Source organism: Phoca vitulina, unplaced genomic scaffold, assembly GCF_004348235.1.
Source record: "Phoca vitulina isolate PV1807 unplaced genomic scaffold, GSC_HSeal_1.0 scaffold35, whole genome shotgun sequence".
Taxonomy (NCBI): domain Eukaryota; kingdom Metazoa; phylum Chordata; class Mammalia; order Carnivora; family Phocidae; genus Phoca; species Phoca vitulina.
In genome coordinates, this window is record NW_022589738.1 from 16,179,275 (window position 1) to 16,203,754 (window position 24,480).

Here is a 24,480-nt window from a genome sequence, read left to right on the forward strand (position 1 = left end):
TTGCACTGATAAAAATATGAAAAGGCAACTGAAATATTATAATTATCTTAATAATTAAAGGATCTTATTAATATGTCAATTATTATGACAGGTCTTTTGAGGGGGGGTGCAAGGAAGGAGCTCTGTCTTTTAGCATCCTTATCATATCATTATAAATCATTTACCAAGTGCTTGGACATGCATCGCCCATGATGGATCATGCAATCAAAATGCATGCATCATCCGGGTCTTCAAGGAAATTTTGACCAAAGGCTTTAAAGCCACAATTATATGCCTAATACTGGGTCTTGATCTGATCTGTCAAAACCTTGAAAGTCATTACCCAAAAAGAAAAGACAACAGACATCTGGTCATTCAACTTTATTTTTAATTGCCCAAATGCGTACTGACCTTTGTATCCAGACATAATGGAGGATACAAAAGGAAGAAAAGACAAGATTCCTATCCTCCAAGAAATTAAAATCTGCTGAAAACACACTGCACAAGACAGTAAGACTTGAGGATATATACTGAGTAGCACTGAGGAGCACCTAACAACTTAGTGCAGCATAAACCCACACAAAGGGACACCACTGGTGAGCATGGCAGGGAGTGGAAGAGGGTGATTGGGGCATACACCCTGGGGTATGGGAGAAGCAATGGACCTGTGTTCTAGTCCCCCAAATATCAGTGGCTTACTGTGGACCTTGGGCGATTAAGTTCCACCTCTCCTGGCCTTGACTTGATCTATACTACAAGAGAAGGTGAAGACTAGATGTTCTCTAAGGCCCAGCTATAACAATACAGGATTCTAAGGGCAAGTGCGGAGAACTTGGACAAAGAGAATGTTACACATAAGAGAAAGGACCCACACAAAGCCACAGAGGTGGGGGAAAAACTAGTTTTTTGTGCATGGGCAAGGTGTGGCATGGGACAGCGAGGATCTTAAGAAGCCTGTTTAACTACTATAAAGATTCTGGGCGCAGTAAACGTGGAAATAGGCGAGACAGAGCGTGAAGCCAGGTAAGGGACAATATGCAGGGGTCAACTGGAAAAGGACATTCCATGTGTCCTATGGTCAGAAGTCTGACTTATCTTCATGCTCCCCACCTCATTCTATGGCCTTTATGTCTTCTTGGAACCTCATTGCAACCCCTTCCTCAAACCCACACACCAGACAGAGTGAGAAGAAGGTGTAGCGACAGGCGCCCCCTGTTTAGACCCGCACAAGTAGACCCCTTTTGTGGGCCAGGAAGCCAAGAGCAGTTGCTGAAAAGATGGCGGTCAATCCAATCAGCCTCATCAGGCCTGGCACGGAGGGCAAATGTCTCTCCAAGAAGGTCGTGGTAATGGGCTGCGCAGGGACATCCTGGGTTCAGAGAACATTCGGTGTCAGTACAGGGCTTACACACTTTGCTCCAGAAATTCTTTGTTTCCTCCAGTTCTTTGAACATGACCCACTCCTGCCCACCTCTAGGCCATTAAATATAATGTACCTGCTGCTCATGACACTCATCTCTGTTCCCCACTAGGCCCTTTCCTTTGCTAATTCTGACTCATCCTTCAAGTCTTAGTTTACAGGCTCCTGGGAGAGCCTTTCCTGTGCCCCCAGGCTAAGATGGCCTCTTCTTTTTACACTCTTGGCAAGTCTTCTTCATGACACTTGCGCTTTCTGATTATCATCTGTTCTCCCCACATGTCGTTGCTCCGTGAAAGCACTGCTTAAGTACCCTTAGCATGGTGGCTGATGTGGAGTCGGTGCACAGTAAATATTTGTTGAGTTGAATGAATCTGTGGTCCACTCAGACCCCAGTCCCATCTCTGACAGAAGCACTAAGGCAATGACTTGGACTGGCAGGGCTATTCTTTTGGACTTCACATTGATCAAAGAATAACTTTGACCTTTTTGACCCTTGTCCTCTGCAATGCATTTCACTCTATCCTCTGTGTGTCCTTCCTTCCAGTCAGGAAAACTTCCTGGGGTTTTATTACAAAAGTAACAGTGCATATATTGAAAATACTTTTCTAATCTGAATCTGTTCCATTTCATTCCACCCCTTGGTCCCTAGACAGGGGAGGCTGCCATACTTCTTTTCATTTCTTACCCACTGTTGGGAATCACCAGGTTAGAGATTTATTCAGAAAGCATTTATTGAGTTCTTAATATGTTCTAGAACTCTCTGACAAAAATTGTATTTTTCCTAATAATCTGCAATGGATGTGGCAGGCTACAAATTTATCAATTTCTTTTAAATCCTTCACCTCTGCCCTAACACATGGTATCTTTTTAAAGGGAGAGGGAGAGGGAGAGGGAGATTCTTAAGAAGGCTCCATGCCCAGCATGAGCTCAGCTCAGGGCTCGATCTCACAACCCTGAGATCTTGAGCTGAGCGGAAATCAAGGGTCAGAGGCTCAACCAACTGAGCCACCCAGGCACCCCCTCATTGTATCTTTTCAAACATGCATGAGTTGAATCACTTAGGGAAACGTATATGAACATTATAAGTGGTTCTTTCTGCAAATAATTGTTTTTAGAGAAAAGGGATTTAAATTCATGAAATAAAATATAACCTACCACAGACTCTGGTTCTGACTGCCAGATTTCATCCTCTGGGATCTTCCCCATGGCATGCAGGATCTGAAAAGAGTGTTTTGGTGAATTACAAAGGTGACACCATCTTTCTGCTGCTAATCTGCTCTTTAAATAAAGGACTAACTGATTGTCTCTTGGGATATCCATCAAAAACACCAGGGTAAAAGCCAACGTAGTCCATTCAATCTTTAAAAGGCTCTAAAAAGGTCTTTCAGCCATGACATAAGAAGCTCCAACCATTAGGCTCACCACAGATTTGAGTAGCTGTGAACATGCCTCAATAGGAATGAGATCATAGGGATTGTCAGGAAATATATAATGAATTCTGAGTCATAATAAAAACATTTTTGGTTCTATAATATTAGACCCGGGTGATCTCTCAAGTACACCCATAGGGATCTTTTGCCCCATGGGGTCTTTTTACTTTGGATGACACGATATTTTCATTATTACTTTAGGGTTAAGGTGTCTGTTGCACTTCAAGATACTGTTAAAATGGTGTCTCATGGGTCTTCAGATGGAGGTTACTGGAGAATCGGTCTCCAGGATCTCAGACACCTTTGACCTGCTTGTAGGACCCATGCGTTGCCTCCTCTCCCACAGCCCATGACCCGAGGCCCTACCTCTCGGGCTGCTCTCTCCCCAGCCTCCACGGCCCCCTCCATGTAACCACTCCAGTGCGTGGCAGTCTCGGTGCCTGCAAAATAAATCCTGCCCACGGGCTGTCGTAGAACCCTGGAAACAAAAGCAAAGAGGTCAAAGTGGTCAGTCTGACAGAGGCAGAGAAGAGCCCTCCCACAGAGACCAAGTCCGGTCGGTTTCCTCCGATACTAAGCATCACGAGTACATGGACAATTCTGGAATAATGTTCACAGGTGCCTCCAGCTACTGCATGATCCTTGTCACAGACAAAGAATCAAAGCTGAGTTGTGCTCCCGCACCAAAAGCTTGCAGGTATAGGGGCTGATGTCAGTGGGGCATGTGTTTGCTTCGCCTACATGAAATGATGGACGATTTGGGCCCAGTCCTTTTATGGCTCACCAGCTCCAAGCAAGGTGACACCTACCCCAGTTCCCTACCTGGTTATTCCACCAATGAACTTGGCAAATCAATTCCTCTCACTGAGCTCTGGATTCCCCATCTCTTAGAGGACACTTCTCCATCAGTGACAGGTAACAAATCTGTGAGCCTGACTACGGCCATAAAACTATCCACTCACTAAGGCGCCTGGGTGACTGTTGATTGAGCGTCTGACTCTTGGTTTTGGCTCAGGTCATGATCTCAGGATTGTGAGATCGAGCCCCACATTGGGTCTGCTTGTCTCCCTCTCCCTCTGCCCCTCCCCCTGTTCACTCTCTCTCTCAGACAAGGAGACAAGTCTGCTTGTCTCCCTCTCCCTCTGCCCCTCCCCCTGTTCACTCTCTCTCTCAAATAAATCTTGAAGAAAAAACAAACAAAAAAAACCCCCTACCACTCAGAGCGCTTACCTCTACCTGTGTTAAGAGTTGTGCCGCATTAAATAACAGTTAATATTTATTGGGTGCCAAGTACTCTTCAAAGCCTTAATCCTCACCACAACCCTATGAGGTCGGTGCTATGATTATCCCCATTTTGAAGATGAGAATATGGAGCTTCAGGGACTGTGACATTGTGATGCACTGCCGAGACCCCCCTCCAAGAATGAAGGATTTCTAGAAGTGCTACCAGAAGATGCCTTCGGGTGCCAGCCCCCTCTGGGGATTGCCTCTGCTGAAGAAAACTGCGTCACCTCGAGGTCCTGCCTTCTTCCAGAAGCAGGAGCATTCAACGACTGATCATCATGGGGTGGTAAGGACTTCTCCCTGCCTCGCTCCAACTTGGAACAACTGTTAAGGGCCATTCTAGCTCCAGAGCTCCCTATGGGCTCAGCTGAGGCCTTCACTGGAAGTCCATCACAGTCCAACTTCTCTGTTGTCCCTCTCTTGCTCCCTTCCTCTCACTTCCACAAGCACTGACACCAAGGGCTGTCTCGAGTACATATCCTGTATGCGAATCTGTGTTTCAGACTCTGCTTCCTGGGGAATCTAATCAGCAACAAAGACAGTCATTCACTCCAACTCATGGCTAGTAAGTGGCAGAGCTGAGACCTGAACCCAGGCCATTTGGCTCCAGCACCCATGGTCTTTTTTTTTTTTTTTAGATTTGTTTGTTTACTTGAGAAAGAGAGAGAGAGAGAACACAAGTCAGGGGAGGAACAGAGGGAGAGAATCCTCAAGCAGACTCCCCACTGAGTGTGGAGCCCTACATGAGGCTTGATCCCACGACCCATGAGATCATGACCTAAGCCTGAGCCGAAACCAAGAGTTGGACGCTTAACTGACTGAGTCACCCAGGCAACCCGTGCACCCAGTCTTAGCCACCTATACTTCTTCCCTCTTGAATTATTCAATCTTTTTAAAGAGCTCCACGACATACCTACTATTATCATTATCCCACCTTACACATGAGGAAATAGGCTTGAAGAAATGTGCGCTGACTTGCCAAGAGCCACACTGCTAGAAAATAGCAGAGCGAGGATTTGAATTAGGTCTACCAGATGTCACAGTCTCTGGTTTTTGTCCTCTGTGCTTTGCCTGGTGTATCATCATCACTAGTTAGCCAAGAGTGGCCATATGCTATACAAAGGGACAGAAGTGTACTGCACTTGGCTTCTAAGAGGGGTGGTTTGTTGTTACCCTGACAAAAATACCATAAAGGATGCACTGTTACCCTGTCATTATTCATCCTATCTCAGGTTTCCATTATATCAAGTAAGGGATGTGGAGGTCCAGAGTGAACACCCAAGCTCTATCTTGGTCAACACTGTACACCACCAAGCCTTTTATCAGAAAACCAAATGGGCTTGCTTGAATTGGTGGGTTTTCCTTCACTGGCCCTCACTGAAGCCATTAAGAATAAAAAGGGGGTAGAGGGGCACCTGGGTGGCTCAGTCGTTAAGCGTCTGCCTTCAGCTTGGGTCATGGTCCTGGGGTCCTGGGATCGAGCCCCACATCGGGCTCCCTGCTCAACGGGAAGCCTGCTTCTCCCTCTCCCTCTCCCCCTGCTTGTGTTCCCCCCCTCTCTGTGTCTCTGTCAAATAAATAAATAAAATCTTTAAAAAAATAAATAAATAAAGGGGTAGAAAGTAGAAGAGAAGAGATTATAGAATATTAAATGCTGCCAATAATACATGGAATAATCTGGAATGATCTGTAGCCAGAAGGGCCTGGAGAGCCTAAAGGTATTCAGGAAGGATTCCCTGCAAGAGAAGGTAAATTCGCTATCTCCAAGTTCATTAAACAATGTTGCTTTTTGCACGGGAGGAAACAGGCTTGCTTTAATGTCAAGGTCTCTGTTTTTATCCTCTATGCTTTGCCTCGTATATCATCATCAACATTATAAATGTTCACTTTTTTTTAAAGATTTTATTTATTTATTTATTTACTTATTTATTTAGAGTGCACGAGTGGGGGAAGGAGCACAGAGAGAGGGAGAGAGAGAATCTCAAGCAGACTCCACACCAAGCATGGAGCCTTATGTGGGGCTTGATCTCATGACCCTGAGATCACGACCTGAGGCAAAATGAAGATTTGGCGCTTAACCCACTGAACCACCCAGGTGCCTGTGCATGTTCGTTTTTTTCAAATCAAGGGAACTAACACCAAACTGGAAACCTCTGGAAGCCCTGGCCAAATCCTAGAATTAAATATTAGATGAGAGAATAAACGCTTAGAGAACTAGTCATGCAAACAACTGGAATTTAAAAATGTAAAAACTAAGAATTAATTTCAAACAGACAAAGATATTTTCCCTCTACTTGTCATGTGCAAATCTTCCCTTGCAGGAAAAAACACCCCACAGCTGGAGAAGAAAAATCCTTGCCTCTTCTTTTGCAGCTGAGTGAGCAGACAGTACATATTCACAAAAAGGGATATTTCCAGGTATATTTCTCGTGGGTTGGTGGAGTAAAATATTTCTTTACGTGTTTTATTGCTTCATCACTACAATTCATTTTTCTGTCTACCCAGAAGTAAAATTCCTTAAGAAATGTGTTTATTTCTTTACTAATGTGCTGTCAACACTGTCCTTTGTCTTCATCTGGAAACAGAGCATTTTCTGTGTACTTCCAGAGCCCTGAAGGTAACACTCTTTGCAGTACCTCAAATGTCATGAACCTGACGGGTCAAGAGAAGCCCTGTGGCAGGTAATCCTTGCTGAGTCCGGGAGCTGTGTCACCAAGATATGCTGAGCCTTAGTTTCTACCCTCCAAATTGAAGCTGGTGACATGAAGCCTGATACATGTCCTTGGGAAGAAATAAGGATGAAAATAGGGCGCTGCCATGTCACCACCCATGCCCGATACGATGGGGTTTATGTTGTTTCTGTCGTGTGGCCAGGGTCAGGCCCGTGTGGGTGAATCTCCTTTTTGCTCCCCACCATCCCGTGGCCCTATAGACATTTTCCTGCAACACCTTAGGGGATTGAGCATGAAACTTGACATTCCGTGGTCAGGAATCTATTCACACTGCAAAACCCAAAACCAAAAGTCATGCTCTGACTGGCCTTTCTTTGTTGAAAGGGTAAATTTTGTCTTCCTGAATCTGTTATATGAGGCAAAGGATCCTATTTACCTTTGTGATTCTCCATCAGAGAATCTCCATTCTCAATCCCCAATATGACCCAGAGCCCAGCCACGCAGAACTTTCCCCCAGACCTCCCACAAACTTGAAGGATTCCAAGTGTTTGCTCAGAACGTTCCATCTGCCCAGGGTGCATTCTCCAATACCTTTCTCTGCCTTCTACACTCCTCAGGTGGTATGTGTATTATGAAGCTTTCTTCGATTTCTCTTGGCAAGGCTAGCCTGTCCCTCCCTGGGTCCCCATGGTATCTGTACGCCCGTCTATTAGAGTACTTACCACAGCACATTAGAGTCAATTTTCGCTGTTCTCTCTTCTCCCCATCCCCACCCCAGGCCCCAACACTGTCAGCTCCTTCACAGCACGGAGGAATTTTCTCGTTATGGATGTTTCCAGCACAGTGCCTGGCAAATGGTTGGCGCTTAGCCAATAAGTCCTGAATGAAGCAATTACTATGGACATACTCTATACTCAGCACATCCCAAAATGAACTTACTGACCCAGTAGCTAATCAAGTGGTGCTCTTTGGCCCCAGAATGTGACATTTTGCCATCCTCAGGAAGATAAGGAAAGTGTTCACCAAAGTCACTGTGTATCTTCTCACAAGCAGGTTTTAATCCTTCTTTGATTTTCATGGACAGATTGATCATTTGTTTAAATTCACTCGTACCTTCTTTTTATTGCATACTCCCAACAGGCTTTTCCTCACTACCCTACATGTCCTATCTTATTTAGATTGAGCTCTTGGCATTAAATTATTGTTTGGCTTAGTAATTACTACAATGGTCATAATAATTACTGCTAGATCATCAATCCATACCTTGTCGTTGTCATCAAACACAATTATCTAAACACCAGTGAGTCCTACTTGGACGGACAACGCTGTTAATGCTAAAAGCCATTGAATCTTGCGCTTTTGGTGAATTGTATGGTATGTGAATTGTATCTCAGAAAAAGTGTTAAAAAAAACTCCTGGGGCACCAGGGTGGCTCATTGGTTAAGCATCTAACTCTTGGTTTTGGCTCAGGTCATGATCTCAGGGTCGTGAGATCGAGCCCCGTGTGAGGCTCTGAGCTCAGCGTGGAGTCGGCTTGAGATTCTCCCTCTCTCCCTTTGCCCCTCCCCCCACTCACACTCTCTAAGTAAATACATAAAATCAGTCTTTTAAAAAAAACCCTCATGTTGTCATGAACATACTGATTATTGTCCCTTGTATGCCATCTTGTGCTTTCTTATACACCTGCCAAGGAAAGTAAGGTCCAGAGAGAAGTGACCTGTCCAGGATGACAAAGTTGGTTATTGGTAGAATCAGGACTGTACCCAAGTCCCTGCACTCCCAGTCTAGAATTCATATTGAAGAACCAATATATGTCTGAAATAGAGCCTTATTATCCTGATGTTTTCAGAGATATGTCTTTGGGCAGGTCAGTGTCCTTCGTAATAAACTTCTAAGAAATTCTGACTTTAGGATTGCTTTTATTAATGCTGTACCCATGTTGGCACTTCTACAGTTCCATTTTTTAAAAGATTTATTTATTTATTTAAGAGAGAGAGCGCGCATGTGCACGAGTCGGGGGAGGGGCAGAGGGAGAGGGAGAATCTCAAGCTGACTCCGCACTGCGGCTCAATCCCACTACCCATGAGATCGTGACCTGAGCCAAAACCAAGAGTCTGAGGCTTAACCGACTGAGCCACCCAGGCACCCTGAGAGTTCCATTTTAAGGAAATTTTAGTGAGCTCTAACCTCAGTATAAAGATAATTCTTCTGACAATATAAGCGAACCTTCTATCTAAATTCCTATTCTTATGTGGCCACTTTCGTTGGTTATAGTGATTGGGATTGCTCCTTCAGAGGAATCCAGAGTGCAAGGCACACCATGGTGTGGAATTATAATGACTTCACCCAGGAGATTCACAAGATACAAAGGAAATTAGAGATATCTTTTCTTTCTTTTTCTTTCTTTCTTTCTTTTCTTTCTTTCTCTCTCTCTCTTTCTCTCTCTCTTTCTTTCGTGTTTACAAGATAAAAAGGGAGAAGAGCTCCATGAACCCATTTAGAGGTCGGATTCAGGTTCAGGGAATTTCAGTGAGAGCTTAGCACACTTTTACTCTACCTTCCATATTGAGTCATGACCCCAGGAGGGAAGTAGGTGGTGTAGCAGCCCCCGGAGTACTGTTCCTCACACCAGTTCTTCTCTTCGTAATGCACCGGCTGCAAGACAGAAAGACAAAAGTTCAGAGGAGACTCAGACAAAGCTGTTTAGTCTAGAATAAATCAAACACAGCCTGGTGGGCATCATATTGAAGAACCAATATACATCTGAAAGAGAGCCTTATTATTAGCCTGATATTTTTAGAGATATGCCTTCGGGCAGGTAAATGTCCTTGGTAATAAACTCCGAAGACATTCTGACTGCAGAAAGTTCTCTCACTTGGTTCATTCATGTCTCAGGAAATGTTCATGAACTGCAATTGTCTCATTCCACATTTTAATTGGTCTTGCCTTTTAAAAAGTTATTAGTGCCTAATGGTTTCAAGACAAGTTTAAATAAGGATTTATGCTTACTGGAATGGCTGGAGCAGAGAAAACAGCAGAAAAACATGTCTATCAAAGAAAAAGGATGACCAGATTCATGTCTTTGGTGGAAGTGAGCTTCGCTAAGTAAGGGAAGCTAGATGGATGAATGTTTTCATGGGCTGTAGGCACTTCCATGGATGAGGGCACTTGCAAACAACTATTGGTCTGAAAGACGTGTTTTTCCCAGGAACAGGCAAAACATTGGCTGAGATTTTGCAAAGCTCGAGCCCTTTATTAAAATAACCAAAATAAGCTTTATCATTAAGTGTTATTTTGACACGAAAATCAACATAGCAAGTTTTAAGAGAAAAATGTCAGCTTAAAAAGAGATTTTGAAAAAATGTTTTGTCTAAAAAATAGGCAGTCCCATGTGGCATGTTGGATAGTCGTTTGTAATGCATCCTATTTATAGAGCACAAGGCCCTAGTTGAGGGGATGTCAGTGGGTCCGGTCGCTCGTGGTCTTGCCACATCTCATGCGCTCTCTGCATCTGAGGGCAACCACCACCTTGGGAGCACTCTTCTCTGGCTGTTTTCAGCCACTCAGAAGAGAGGGTGGGCTTTATCTTTCCTCTTTCCCTGCTCCCGGGGCTTGCTTCCTTCCACATAATGAACACCAAAACAAAAGGAAATCAAGTGCTCCTCTTCCTGCCAAGAGCAAACAAGGACATGACCAGCTCATCTTTATCAGCAGCAATGACTCACCCACATTCTTCTTCAAAGAAAGAAACTTTCCCACATTAAACATGCTCAACTGTTGTTGGAATTTGAGAGCAACTACATTCCCTTCCAACTGGGGTTCCCCAAACAACCATCCCACAGGTCGTTGGAGGGATCTCAGTGACATATCACCTCAGCCTGAGTGCGTCTCAGGACGTTTACTTCGAGAAAGCCTGAGTATCTACCAGGGTGAAGTATCTGGACAGCATTTTAAAACAGAAAAACCAGTCGTTTTTAATGGACGTGAAAGGATTTTTTTTTTTTTTTTGCATGTGTGTATTGATGGTTTTGCTACTTCACTCGCGCTACCCTTGAGCCTAGAGGCTATGCTTATATTTAAACTTTCGAGGGGCGCCTGGGTGGTTCAGTTGATTAAGCGCTGCCTTCGGCTCAGGTCATGATCTCAGGGTCCTGGAATCGAGCCCCGTGTCGGGCTCCCCACTCAGCAAGAGTCTGCTTCTCCCTCTCCCTCTGCTCCTCCCCTCACCCCTTCTCTCTCTCTCTCTCAAATAAATAAACTTGCTAAATGGTCTATGGAAGCACAAAAAAAATGAAGCAAAACACAATCTTCATTATTATTATTATACTTCTCTCCAAACCAATCAATCAGTCTCGTTCAAGGAACTCCAAAAATCCTCAAGAGCATGAGTTTCACCTACATCATGTGGGGGGCGAGGGGAGGGGGGGAAGGGGAATCTTGCTTTAAAAGAATGAACGAAAATGACAAACTGAAAAGCTACAACAACCTGAGTGGGAGGGCGCAAGGTGCTGTGAAGTTGAGCAAGATCAGTGTGGAAGAGGATTAAGCCATGTAGCTGCTCAACTAGGTCATGGTGTGCACTGCAGAGATTTGGATTTAAGAGGCTTAACAAGTTAAACAGTCTTAGCCCCCTCATTAGATTTTTCTCACTCTTTAACCGCTCATTTGTACATGGGTCTCCATTGTCTTCAAATGTTTTATGGATAACCGGATTTAATACTCGCTTTCAAAAGGTGATTTAATCCACGTTCAAACGTTACAAACCCCCGCGGTCTGGTGCATGTCGCGAGAACACCAATTCGTTGCTTTAAATATGGATGAGGGATGTGATTATGTCTACTGGTCAGGGGCGCATTGCGCCCTCTGGCGGTCACCAAATGCCCTTACCACACCGCCCCGTGATCCCCCCCCCATCCTGCCTTTCACCACCTGGGTGGGGTGGGGGCTACTACTTGTATAACTTGAAGATCACAGGGTCCTCATCCTCAGGCTACTTCCGAAGGTGTCTGTGAAACTCGGCCGGCAGGGCTCCCCCTGAGCCAATATAATCGGCGTGTCTTCCCTGCACCCCTAATGTTCAAGGGTAAAACAAGAGAAAAGGGGATGTGCAGGAGAAGGACAGGCCACCCGATCTGTACCTCTGAGACAGTGCAGGGTGGGTGCTGGGGAATGCTTATACGCTAGTTTATGCAAACAAATGAGAACCTCAGCTTTTTATAGGATCGGAGAGAGAGAAAACTCTCTGCATTCCCATCCCGGCTGCTAGGATCCAGGATCTCCTGAGGAGTAGCATAAGCTCTGTTCTACCCCTCTGATGGAGGTGGGAGTGGCGTGGCCCAACGTCCTGCTCCAGGAAGAGTGCTGAACTCGGGGACAAGTGAGACATTGCCCGCAACACAACAGTGTTGTGGGATTCTTGAGCTATCAGAGAGAACGGGAGCTCTCTAGAACGCTACTTGCGTGAGCCTATCCCTCGTAGCCCCTTGAGGACAAAACCAGGGGGCTCTCTCCATCTTACTTGCAAAGCTTCTTGGGAGCCCAGAACTTTTGCATAGAGCTTACACAGTTTCTTCATCCTATGGCGGGGGGGGGGGGGGTGGAGAAAAAGACAAAAGGGCAAATGAAGAAAGGAAGGAAGTAAAAGACACCCAACCCTTCATCCAAAGACCCTGTGAGCTACTGCTTCCGCTTGCCATTTCATTTTAATTTTTCAAAACAAGACCCTTTGTTCTATTTCAAATGTCTTAAGTCTATGTGGTCACCAACAATATGAAGGAAGAGAAAGTGATACATGGCCCGCATCACGGGGGGCTACCTGGCAATTTGGTCATTCATTCAAGAAAACACTGTGTACCTCGTAAGTGTCGGTCTGCGAAGTGCTAGAGATTCTGGGGAATCCTTGCTTCCCCTCTTCCTCTCACCGCCCCACGGCCAGGCAATGGGCAGAGTGGAAAGAGGAAGGGGCAGGAAAAGCCTTGAATTCTGCTTCTGCCTCTCAAATACTAGGAGACCCTGAGCAGGTTACTGAAGCTCTCTGCACTTTAGTTTTATTAACAAACTGGCATGATTTTTTTTTCCATGCTGTAAAACAGTGTGGTCCTCAGACCACCACCAGCTGCAGCTGCAGCAATGTCACCCGGGGAACTTGTTAGAAGTGCAAGTTCTCAGGCCCCAGCCCAGACCTGCTGATTCAGAAACAGCAGTGGCAGGCAGAGCTGCGCTTTCCCAAAGTTTCCAGATGATTCTCAGGTTTGAGAACCACTGATGCACAGCATAGAAAGTTATGTTTTATAATAACTGGGACATAATAGATGCTCAATAAAGAGCTGGGACATAATAGATGCCCAATAAAGAACTGGGACATATTAGATGCTCAATAAAGAACTGGGACACAATAGACGTTCAATAAATGGTGGCTCTTAAGAAATTTAGTTTCACGGGGGAGTTGGACATTAGCCAATAGTCAGACAATTATTAGTTGGGGTGTGAGATTATAGTTAACTTCAAGCTACTTCAAGTCTGATTTTTACAGAATTTAGAGTCAGGCAATGATTTTTAAAAGTTATTAAAACCTACGAGGGAAAGACTGATTATTCAATAAAATGGCACTGGGACAAAGAATGAAACCCATGAATGAAACAAAGTCGACCTCCTATGTGACTTCTTACACCAACATGTATTTCGGAGGATCAAAGGTCTTCAATGTAATAGATGAAACCGGAAAAGTAATCGGAAAATGAGAGATTTTTAAAATAATCTTGGAATAGAAAAGTATTTTCAGCATATGTGAGACCATCCCGAAGGCATGATTTTAAAAACTGATAAATTTAACTTCATAAAAAGTTAATCTTTTCTTATAGTATAAAACACATAAGCCATAAACATGATCAAAAGCTAAACGGGGAAAAGCTTTGTTGCAGGCACTGGAGATCGGGCAGTGGACCAGCCAGACAAAACCTCCTACCTTCATGGATCTTGATATTTCAGTGGCGACTTTTTATTTTTTATTTATTTATTTTGTTTAGGTGAGTGGCCCGGTCAGACCTCCATTCCCCGGGCCAAGCGCAGCGGTGACATTAGTCACAGAGAAGCAGGATAATGGAGGGGAAGGAACGCGCCATAATGTAATTCAGAGGCTCGGAGTTGGTAAATATGCATGAGAGGTGGTGTGGGAATAATAATTGCCAGTGGTGAATATTAACTGCTGGAAGAAAGTGCCACCTCCAGAGAAACTCGTCCCTCTGTCCCTATAATCTGTAATTGTTATGCATCACTCATGCAGGATATACACAGATTGCCCTGCCTCGCAGTCATTTGTCTACCTGGTTATCTCCTTCCCCAGTACGTCTTCAGCCCCTGGGCTATGTCCATTTTTGTATTCCATAGAGCTCCTCGCATGGTATCTTATGTACAATAAACTCAAAAAATATTAATTTGACGGGGCGCCTGGGTGGCTCAATTGGTTAAGCCACTGCCTTAGGCTCAGGTCATGATCCTGGAGTCCCCGGATCGAGTCCTGCATCGGGCTCCCTGCTCAGCGGGGAGCCTGCTTCTCCCTCTGACCTCCCCCCTCTCATGCTCTCTCTCTCTATCTCATTCTCTCTCTCAAATAAATAAATAAAATCTTTAAAAAAATATTAATTTGAACACTCGGTTAAGTCATTGGCTGTGCCTCCCTACTAGACTTATCACTGACGCGTAGCACTGGGAATATGCCTATAGTTAGGCAGTCTTCAAATGAAAAAGTTAAATAAAATGTAAAGGCAGGCAAGTAGGCAGAAAAGAAGGAAGGAAGAGAGAAGAGGCACTTGGTTCCGTACCTTTCATCTTTGGTAAGACGTGCCAGTTTTCGGGCTTTGTGGGCAAGGATAAATCTAAAACATACAAATAAGAAAAAGGAGGGAAATTAATGGCTGCTTTCATCCTGGCCCCAATTCTATAGCTACACATGTGCCCAGAGAGCAAATGGAAGTCAACCAGAAGAAACAAATGACATACTAGTTTATTGTTCCATGTTTCACTGTTCACGTGCTACATTCTTGACACTGACAAGCACCTTCAGCTTCAGCGATTGAGGGACGAAACACAGATGACCGGCCATAATTTCTGCCCAAGACAATATGATGATTGACCTGCCTCCCCCCACATGGCTGATGGCCGACAAGAATGAGCCCTTGAGCTCAAACGCTCACCTAAGGTCATCCAGCCCTTGCTCTTTGGTTCTGTCTCACGAGGGTGTCTCTCTAGCGTCCAGCCTTCTCAAATCTGCCTCCATCTAGCCCTATGATTGCCTTCAACTTCACAACTGGCTTTGATCTCCCTGTTGTCACCTGGGGCTCTCTCGAAAATACGTTTGTATGTATCTATCTTAGGGCTCATCTCAATTTTGGCTGCTTCAGGTAACCACCAATCTGGGCCAGGTTCTGACCCCCAAGACTTCCCCAGTCTGTGCTGAGCACTGGGCCGGCCTCGGCTCCTCTCTAGCGGCTCAGAAAAATCTCAGTATCCCACATAATTACCACTGATGCCCATACAGGAGCCACAAGAAGCCCCTTTAGTAAAACACCCTAAGTCATCTTTATATTATACTTTCACAAAAGATAGCTCACCAAAATATATCTACCCTCAGCACGAAATATGAAGCAGAAAATGGATATAACAAATTTTAAAATGTTATCGGTATTCTACTTCCTTTCTAAATATTTATCCATTGGAACACGTAATTTTTTTAAAGGCATTAAGAATTTTTCTACTGCCAGATTTGGAGATTTTTACCCATTGGGTAAAAAAAAAATAATTAACAAAATTTAAGGCACATTTATTAACAGTACTGGAATATTCTGTCAACACCAAAGAGCACCCGCACCACCGTAAGCACGCCTTACCCCATTATGGCGGCACAGTTGCCATCAGGTTTGGTATCGTCCAACGTGTAGGCAATTGGAGCTTCCTCTCCTTCAATGATCATGGTTCCACAGTAATCTTGGAAAAGAGCAAAATGGAAAAAGATATTCATCACCTTATCAAACTACCCAAAATAGCTACTGTGAAGCACACATTTTCAATTTAGGAGCCCGAAGGCCAAGTACAAGATGTTATACTCTAAATAATGAAGGCAAACCAAACTGATGTCAAAAAGAAGGGTGAGTAGCCAACATTTTGTGAAAAATCAAACCGTAGATGCCTCTTTGCACAGAATAAAGCAATGTGATGTTATGAATTAATCCAGGCCACAATTCAATAAAATCTTGTCTTCCCTGTCATTAAGACTTGTGTCCCGGGACAGCTGGGTGGCTCGCTGGTTAGGCGTCTGCCTTCGGCTCAGGTCGTGAGCCCTTGCTCAGCAGGGAGCCTGCTTCTCCCTCTGCATGCCGCCCCCCGCCCCCAGCTTGTGCTCTCTGTCTCTCTGACAAATAAATAAATAAAATCTTAAAAAAAAAGACTTGTGCCCCATCTTGCTTCCTCTTTCATAAGAAATCAGATAAAACCAAAGATGTGTAAAAAAAAAAAAATACTAGTCCATTATTGTAAAATAGAAGGGACTGAATGTTCACTTTTTATGAGGAACCACTTAGACTAAGCCAACTAGTTCTCGTTTTTTCTGGAGACAGGGCAGAGAAGACATGGGTAACCAGCCTCCACAGAGTTCCAAACCCTCATTCGTTACATGATCTCCAGAACAACTCCAGAAATAATGTCAGCTCATTCTGGTCCAAAGTGCTTCTCTCATTCCCCTCCATCATTCTCTCGCAAATTTGAGGTTGTTTGAACAAAGTTATGGTGGAGGACTCTGGAACAAATGTTGTCTAGAAAATCCGATGAGAGGGTTTCAAAAGGAGGAAGAAAGAACAGAGAACTTTGAGGGTATTGCACCACCCTCAACCTGTGTGTGAGCAGACACACCTGAAGGTTTTTTGTTTTTTTTTAACCTGCACTTGCTTCTCTCTCTCTCTTCCACATTCCCTTCACTGTGCACCCGTAAGAATCAATGTCCCAGCCAGCCGCTGCATTGAGGGCTGCTTGCATGCCCCTCAAGTGTGCAGGGACCGGAAAAATGTTGAGAGAAACTGAAGTATGGGAAGAAGAAATGTCTTAAGTCTACCCAAGAACTCAAAAAGACTTAAGGATACAAGAGAAATAGCCAAGGAATCGTCTGTTATAAGAAGACAAGAAAGAAGAGATGAAAAGAGAGCGTGCACACTGATGGTGTGGGGTCAGCTAGACTGGACAGAGAACTAGTGGGGGACACTGAATGGAGGCTGTCCTGAATGGAGGCCTTGCTTTCTGGATGGCGTGGGTCCTTAGACACTTTCTTCCGAGAGCAACACTGGCCTCCGAGCCATGCAAGCACACTGGGCATGAGTGAAGGAAAAAGGGGCAGAGAGAGAAGTCACGTTCGTGCTGGGACAAACTGTGCGGCATCAGTGACATTTCTATCACTTGTAGGGGGACCACTCAGGAGTCCCATCCATGAACACCGGACTTCCGGTCAGCTTGGTCAGGCCTCACTCTTAAAAAGGAAGGGACGGTCAAGGACATCTAGACATTTAAGGAAGTCCTTTAACCAGAGACGCAGCAGGAAAAGCAGAAATAAACTAACAGTCAAGGACTGCAACACACTACTTGCAAAATATTTGCAACACATACAGAAAAAAATTAACAAGCAAAGGATAAATAGGTAATTTACAAAATAATTTGATATAGCCTCAAGCCTTCTTAATGGTTAAAATTAACAAATTCTAGATAAATGGGATATTTTCCTCTGCTGATTGGTAAAGTTTAAAATATTAGTAGTAAAATATTATTAGTTGGCAAGGACGTTGGGAGGACAGGAACTCTTTTTTTTTTTTTAATTTTATTATGTTATGTTAGCCACCATACAATACATCATTGGTTTTTGATGTGGTGATCCACGATCCATTGTTTTCGTATAACACCCAGTGCTCCACGCAGTACGTGCCCTCCTTGATACCCATCACCGGGCTAACCAATCCCCCCACCCCCTCCCCTCTAAAACCCTGTTTGTTTCTCAGGTCCATAGTCTCTCATGGTTCATCTCCCCCTTTGATTTCCTTCCCTTTATTTTTCCCTTCCTTCTCCTAATGTCCTCCATGCTATTCCTTATGTTCCACGAATAAGTGAAACCATATGATAACTGACTTTCTCTGCTTGACTTAGTTCACTTAGCATAATCTCCTCCAGAACTCTTAACAAAAATTTCAAAGGTCTACCCATGTCAATTGCCTTCAAAATTCCACTTTTACAAATGTATCAAAAGGAAATGCTCCTATACAGATTTGCAGAGCTATATGAAGAATACAGTTTACTGGGGCGCCTGGGTGGCTCAGTCGTTAAGCGTCTGCCTTCGGCTCAGGTCATGATCCCAGGGTCCTGGGATCGAGCCCCGCATCGGGCTCCCTGCTCAGCGGGAAGCCTGCTTCTCCCTCTCCCACTCCCCCTGCTTGTGTTCCTGCTCTCGCTGTCTCTCTCTCTGTCAAATAAATAAATAAAATCTTAAAAAAAAAAAAAAAAAAAAGAATACAGTTTACTGCAGCATCGTGCGTAATAATAGCAAAAACTTGGAAACAGTCGAAATGCCTATCAACAGCAGACCTATGTGGTAAATTCTGATGGAGCCACACAATGAAATACTCTTTATTCAGTTGTTGAAATGAGGTAGATTTAAATGCACTGATGTGGAGACACTTCTATGGTTCATTGTTAACCAAAAAGAGTGAATTTCAGTACACTATGTATCTTGTTTTAAAAAAATATGCTTTTGGAAAAATGTGTAACATTTACTTAAAATTATATTTGCTTATAAATGTTACACACATTCTTTAATATATACTCAAAGTGTATATATATTTCAATATATATGTATACATATATTTAAAGTATTACCTGTGCATATGATAAATTTCTTTTTTTTTGAAGATTTATTTATTTGAGAGAGAGAGGAGGGGCAGAGGGAGAGGGGACAGAATCTCAAGCAGACTCCCCATTGAGTGTGGAGCCCAACATGGGCCTCGATCCCACGACCCTGAAATCATGACCTGAGCTGAAACCAACAGTCAGACGCTTAACGGACTCAGCCACCCAGGCGCCCTGCATATGATAAATTTCTAAAGATAAACAACTTAAATTTTTCGTAGTTGTTCCCTAAGGGGAGGATATGCCAGGACACACGCCATAGGAGAGGGACATTTTTCACTTTTATTTTTTTGTACATTTTATAGGGAACACATTTACTTCTGCAATTTTTTTAAAAGCAGGTATTGCTTCTGTCATTTTATTTTTTATTTTTAAATTTTTTTAAAGATTTTATTTATTTATTTGAGAGAGAGAGACAGAGAACGAGCAGGGGGAAGGGCAGAGGGAGAGGGAGAAGCAGGCTCTCCTCTGAGCAGGGAGCCCGACGCAGGGCTCGATCCCAGGACCCTGGGATCATGACCTGAGCCGAAGGCAGACGCTTAACCGACTAGGCCACCCAGGCGCCCCATGCTAGCCACGTTTAAGTGTTCGATACCCACATGTGCCTAGTGGCTGTTGTACTGGACAGAGCATCTCTAGAACATTTCCACTGTTGTGGAATCGAGCACTTCGTGGGCATCCCTAGAACGTGCCAGCCTGCACAGTAGCACACCTGTTGAATATACATGAATGAATGAATCAGCTTAACTTAATACAGTAGAATCTCAACACGAATGAGAGATCGCCTGGAAATTTTCAGAATCCCTACTTTTGTGAATGGCTCATCCTTCAAAAAACTGTATTAGAAAGTGAGAATAAGGGGCGCCTGGGTGGCTCAGTCGTTAAGCGTCTGCCTTTGGCTCAGGTCGTGATCTCAGGGTCCTGGGATAGAGCCCCGAGTCGGGCTCCCTGCTCTGCTGGAAGCCTGCTTCTCCCTCTCCCACTCCCCCTGCTTGTGTTCCCTCTCTCGCTGTGTCTCTCTCTGTCAAATAAATAAATAAAATCTTTAAAAAAAAGCAAGTGAGAATAACTATTTTCACAAGATTTTATGGCAGGATAAAACAAGTCTTTATAGTAAACTATGAAAAGAATCAGTCATAGTTCAAGGGAGTTTGTGCCAATATATTTTATACATATTGGCACAAATATATATTTTATTGGCACAATATATTTTATTGGCTAGAACGGTACTCAGCACCTGGACTAGTAGTGTTTTATGCCCAGCATTCTAATAAAACCAGTTACATGCAAATACATGTCTTTGCACCAAGTTTCTTGGACCTTCTGATAATACTCACCCTTCTTCCTCCAGAAGGGCTCTTTATAATAAACCATACACTTGATGACAGAACCCAAAGGCACACGAGTGATCAGCTGGTTTCTCATCATTGGCAGAGGGGGATTGAAATGAATCTTCATGCCCAGAATAGGAGGAACAGCGCTAATCACATACTTAGCCTGGAAGAAAAATGACCTGCTTAAACATTATTCGTGGGTTGTTGTTTTTTTTCCTAATGTTTCTCCTTCATTTTAACCTTGGCCCCCTTGGAATGTTTTTTTTTTTTTTTCCAAAGATTTTATTTGTAAGTAATCTCTACACCCAACATGGGGCTCGAACTCACAACCCCGAGGTCAAGAGTCACACGCTCCACTGCCTGAGCCAGCCGGGCATCCCTCGAGTGTCTTCTTAACAGAAAAATGGGAAGAATCGTGCTAAAACCAAAATTAGCCCTTATTGTTCCCTAGTTCAAATCCTCCCATGACTTTCCATCACACTTGGAGTCAAAGCCAAGTTCCTTACACTCACCTCCAAGGCCCTATATAGAAATGGACCCTTGTTACAGCACTGATCTCATCTTCTGTTATTCTTCCCCTCATTCCTTTAATTCTGCCATTTGACCACCTTGCTGTTCCTTCATCATGTTGGGCCTGCTTCTACCTCAGGGCCTTTGCATTGGCTGTTCTACTTGGAATGCTCTTCCCTCGAAGGACCACATCACATGGTTCAACCCCTCATCTTTTTTGGTTCTGTGCTAAAATATCACCTTCTGATTGAGGCCTTCCCCCACGACCTTATTTAAAATTGCATGACCAATCCCCTTACCCCCCACCCTTCTGGTACACTCTCTCCTCCTTCCCTGATTGATTTTCTTCCATAGTACTTACCACCATCTGGGATACTTTATATCTTAACCATATACTTAATTATGGCCTTTCTCCTTCACTAGAATGTAAGCCACATGAGGGCAGAGAATTTTATCTGCTTTGTTCTCTGCTGTGTTCCCAACTCCTAGAATAATGCCAGACACATAGGAAGCACTTGATATTTATTCAGTAAATATTTTCTTTGGTATCTAATTACATAGGAGCCCAATACAGAGGCTTGATAATGTATAATTTTACAAATCTGCCCTCTCCCCAAATATTCTGGTTCTCTTTTCCCTTCTTTCAGACAGAGGTAGCTTTTTCACCTTTGGCAAAGCATTGTCTATGAAGTCTGGAACATTCTTGGCTTTATTTAAGCTTTGATTATCTATGGGATTCTGGCCACCTCCCCTAGTTTAAGGCTTTTGGTTACCTCATACACCTCATGGTTGAGGGTCTCCACAAGGACATTTTCTCCTGTCTGGTCAATGTGGGTCACGGGCCTCTCCAGCTTCACTTGGTCGCCAAGGAGGTCCATTATCCGCTCACTCACTTGCCCAGATCCGCCCACAAATTTCCTCTCCTGGAAAGAAAGGAGGACTCAAGAGATGGGTAGGAAATATAGGAACGGGTTTCAATGATTCAGTTGTGAGTTCTTCTCACATCTCTCTGTGAGATGTATAAATTGCATTTTGCTGTTGTGAATCATGTCTTCGACCACTGTTTTCTAACTAGTGATTGCTGGCTTTTGACAAAATTACAGGCTTTCTAGCCAGGTGACTGTTAGGCCATGCTCTTGTGGATTCCCAGGCTCCACCCTCTGCTGGACATCCTCAGCCTGACCCCCATGTCCTACCTGCCCGGCCGCTACCCCTGCTTCATGTCCCATCTAGATCCTTCTGTTGGGTTGCTGGGTCCAGTGAAGTCCCACCTGCAGCTGGACTACCACTTGCCTGAGCACACCTAAGCCTGTTTTTCCATTCCTTGTTACTCAGGCTGAGAACCTCCCTGGCCTACCCACCCCCAGGCCACCCTCCTCTCTGTTGCAGGCTGCCCATCTCATCCTGGGTCACAAGCCTGTTGCTTCTGAATATTCTGCATGGCTGGGCACACGGTTGAGCTGACTGCCTTCCTCTAAATTTTCAGTTCAGGTAATTTTGTAAAAGATTATTTCAAATAGGTCTGAGAAGAATGAGAGGGAGAGAGAGAGAAGAGGAGAAAGACGAAGAGAAGAAGGAGGGGGAGAGGGAGGAGGAGCAGGGGGGAGAATGAGAAAGGGGAAAGGAAGGAAAATGACCAGCAAGCAGATTACTTAAGATCTCAACTTCACTTCCTACTAGGCCTAGCACAGAGCTTTATACAATGCTGGGGCTCAGGAAACAATGAATGAATGAATGAAAGCATGAGTGAATGGATTTTGTGTGGAATGTGTGTGTTTGAAATTGAAAATGCGTTTCTGACTTTCCTTTCTGAGCTTTCCAAGAAGTGCTCAAGCTATGTTCATTGGATGGTCTCCTACAAACTTCCTGGATAATAATCAGATGCATATCCAAATGGAAAATGGCAGAAGTATGTAGTGAGGTAGCGAGGTACATCTTAAAGCCCCATTGGCGGCCGGGTTCTCACGTTGGGTCCCTAACAACAGACTGTCCTTCACAAAACCACTTGGGGCTGCCATCATAAAGTTCTGAAGTCCACAAGCCTGCCTCCTGCCTCATCCATTAATGACTGAAGAAGGAGGATGCCAATTTTTTATTTAGGCATGGTGGTCTTCTGTTGGAACAGTGTGGGGATGGATGAGTACCTGCCCTCCATTGGTTGTTGAGATGATCCTGGTCGTGCCCCCACACTGCTTCACATACCACAGGAACCAGAGTGCAGAGACCTCATGGGTCTCTGCAGTGACACACAGGTTCACGAAGAGAGTGGCAAGCTGCTTGGCAGATCTGCTCGGGAAGAAACGCGAGCACAATTAACAAATGTGGGAGGGCATGTTCTTCATACTGTGGACATTATTCAAGCATTACATTTACTTGGCTAACTTCAGCACAGTTTGGCAAGTGGCAGAAAATTGTCACTAGTACTAGAATCCATGATTCTAGAATCCAGTATTAGAAAACATGACATCCGAGCCTGTGGGAATGAGATTTATGTTCCCCTTCACCCAAACAGCTTACTCAGGATCAGCCTGTATTCCGTATTCTGTGGTATCATGATTTCTCTCCATATGCCTGCTCCTCGTCCTGTGATCCCCATCTCCGTAAAAGGCATCACCATTCACCCGACTGCTAAGGCCAACACTCTAGAAATCAACCTTAATTTCTCTCTTTCCCTCACTCTCCCCCCAAGCCCAACTCATCAGGGAGTCCCACTGTCTCTCACCACATCACCCTGCCATCACCACCACCAACGCAGCGTCATCTTTTGTCAGGACTATTGCCATTATTTCTTCCAGACTGGTCTCTCTGCCTCCACTCATTGTTACCTGGTATCCCTTCACCAAACTCAAAGCCAGAAGCTTTTTAGCCCCTCCCCATTGTGGGGCTCTTTCTATTGTATAAATCGAGTCATATCATACTCTTGCTTTAAGCCCACCAGTGGCATCCTATCGAAACCAGAACGGGATTTGGATCTTTCACCTTTGCCAGCAAAGCCCCAAGTGATCTAGCCCAGGCCTACTTTTTCTCCCTCATTCTGTACCCGCTCTATGTCTTCTAATGTCTCCTCAGAAAGATGAACTCTTCTACCTCTGTGAAAATAAACACCAGCTTCCATTTACCCAGTACCCTGGCATTCCCTACCATCTTACCATAGTATGGTGTCTTTATAACTCTTTTCATTGTCTTAAATTATCTTTATTCCCGGTTCACTATTTTCTACTGCTGTCTCCCCTACTATATTATCAACCAATGAGAACAGGAATCTTAACTTTCTTGCTTACCAGTGTCCCCTTTAATAAAATAGTGTCTGGCACATAGTAAGCACTCAATAATTACTTGTTGGATGACTGAATGCATAAATGGTTATCAGTTAAATATTATTTTTAAATTATCCATAATGGGGGCACCTGGGTGCCTCTGTCAGTTAAGCATCTGCCTTTGGCTCAGGTCATGGTCCCAGGGTCCTGGGATCGAGCCCCGCATCGGGCTCCCTGCTCAGTGGGGAGCCTGCTTCTCCCTCTCTGTCTACCCCTCCTTCCCACTCGTGCTTGCTCTCTCTCTCAAATAAATAAAATCTTTAAAAAAATAAATAAATTATACATAATGTGCAAAGGATAAGCTAGGTGCTGTCCCTAATACAGAATTAGTCCCAGTTATTTTTTTAAAGATTTTATTTATTTATTTGAGAGAGAGAGAGAGAGCAGTGGGAGTAGAAGAGGGAGAGGGACAAACAGACTCTGCGCTGAGTGCAAAGCCTGATGCAGGGAGAGAGATCATGATCTGAGCTGAAATCGAGTCACTCAAATGACTGAGCCACCCAGGCGACCCTAGGTCAGTTATTTATTCAATTATTTTACTGTCTAGTGGAAGACAAGCTAAAAGGATGGGTAAGGGGGGAAAGCAATTAATAGAGCACA

The 24,480-nt window shown here is 44.2% G+C and overlaps 1 protein-coding gene across 3 annotated transcripts in view; it reads right to left on the reverse strand.

The window, feature by feature from the left end:
- Positions 1-351: 351 nt before the first annotated feature.
- MAOB (monoamine oxidase B) overlaps positions 352-24,480 on the reverse strand; it is a 113,816-nt gene continuing 89,687 nt past the window's right edge. For 2 of the 3 annotated variants that reach the window (XM_032426724.1, XM_032426723.1), the window contains exons 6-15: positions 22,708-22,849; positions 21,337-21,486; positions 20,057-20,216; positions 15,671-15,767; positions 14,606-14,659; positions 12,304-12,361; positions 9,343-9,440; positions 3,196-3,307; positions 2,555-2,617; positions 1,196-1,348 (exon numbers count right to left, since the gene is read on the reverse strand). In XM_032426724.1, the coding sequence (XP_032282615.1) occupies positions 1,196-1,348; positions 2,555-2,617; positions 3,196-3,307; positions 9,343-9,440; positions 12,304-12,361; positions 14,606-14,659; positions 15,671-15,767; positions 20,057-20,216; positions 21,337-21,486; positions 22,708-22,849 (1,087 nt within the window). Of the gene's footprint in view, positions 1,349-2,554; positions 2,618-3,195; positions 3,308-9,342; positions 9,441-12,303; positions 12,362-14,605; positions 14,660-15,670; positions 15,768-20,056; positions 20,217-21,336; positions 21,487-22,707; positions 22,850-24,480 lie in introns of all 3 variants that reach the window. The other variant, XM_032426722.1, reaches the window with a different exon arrangement.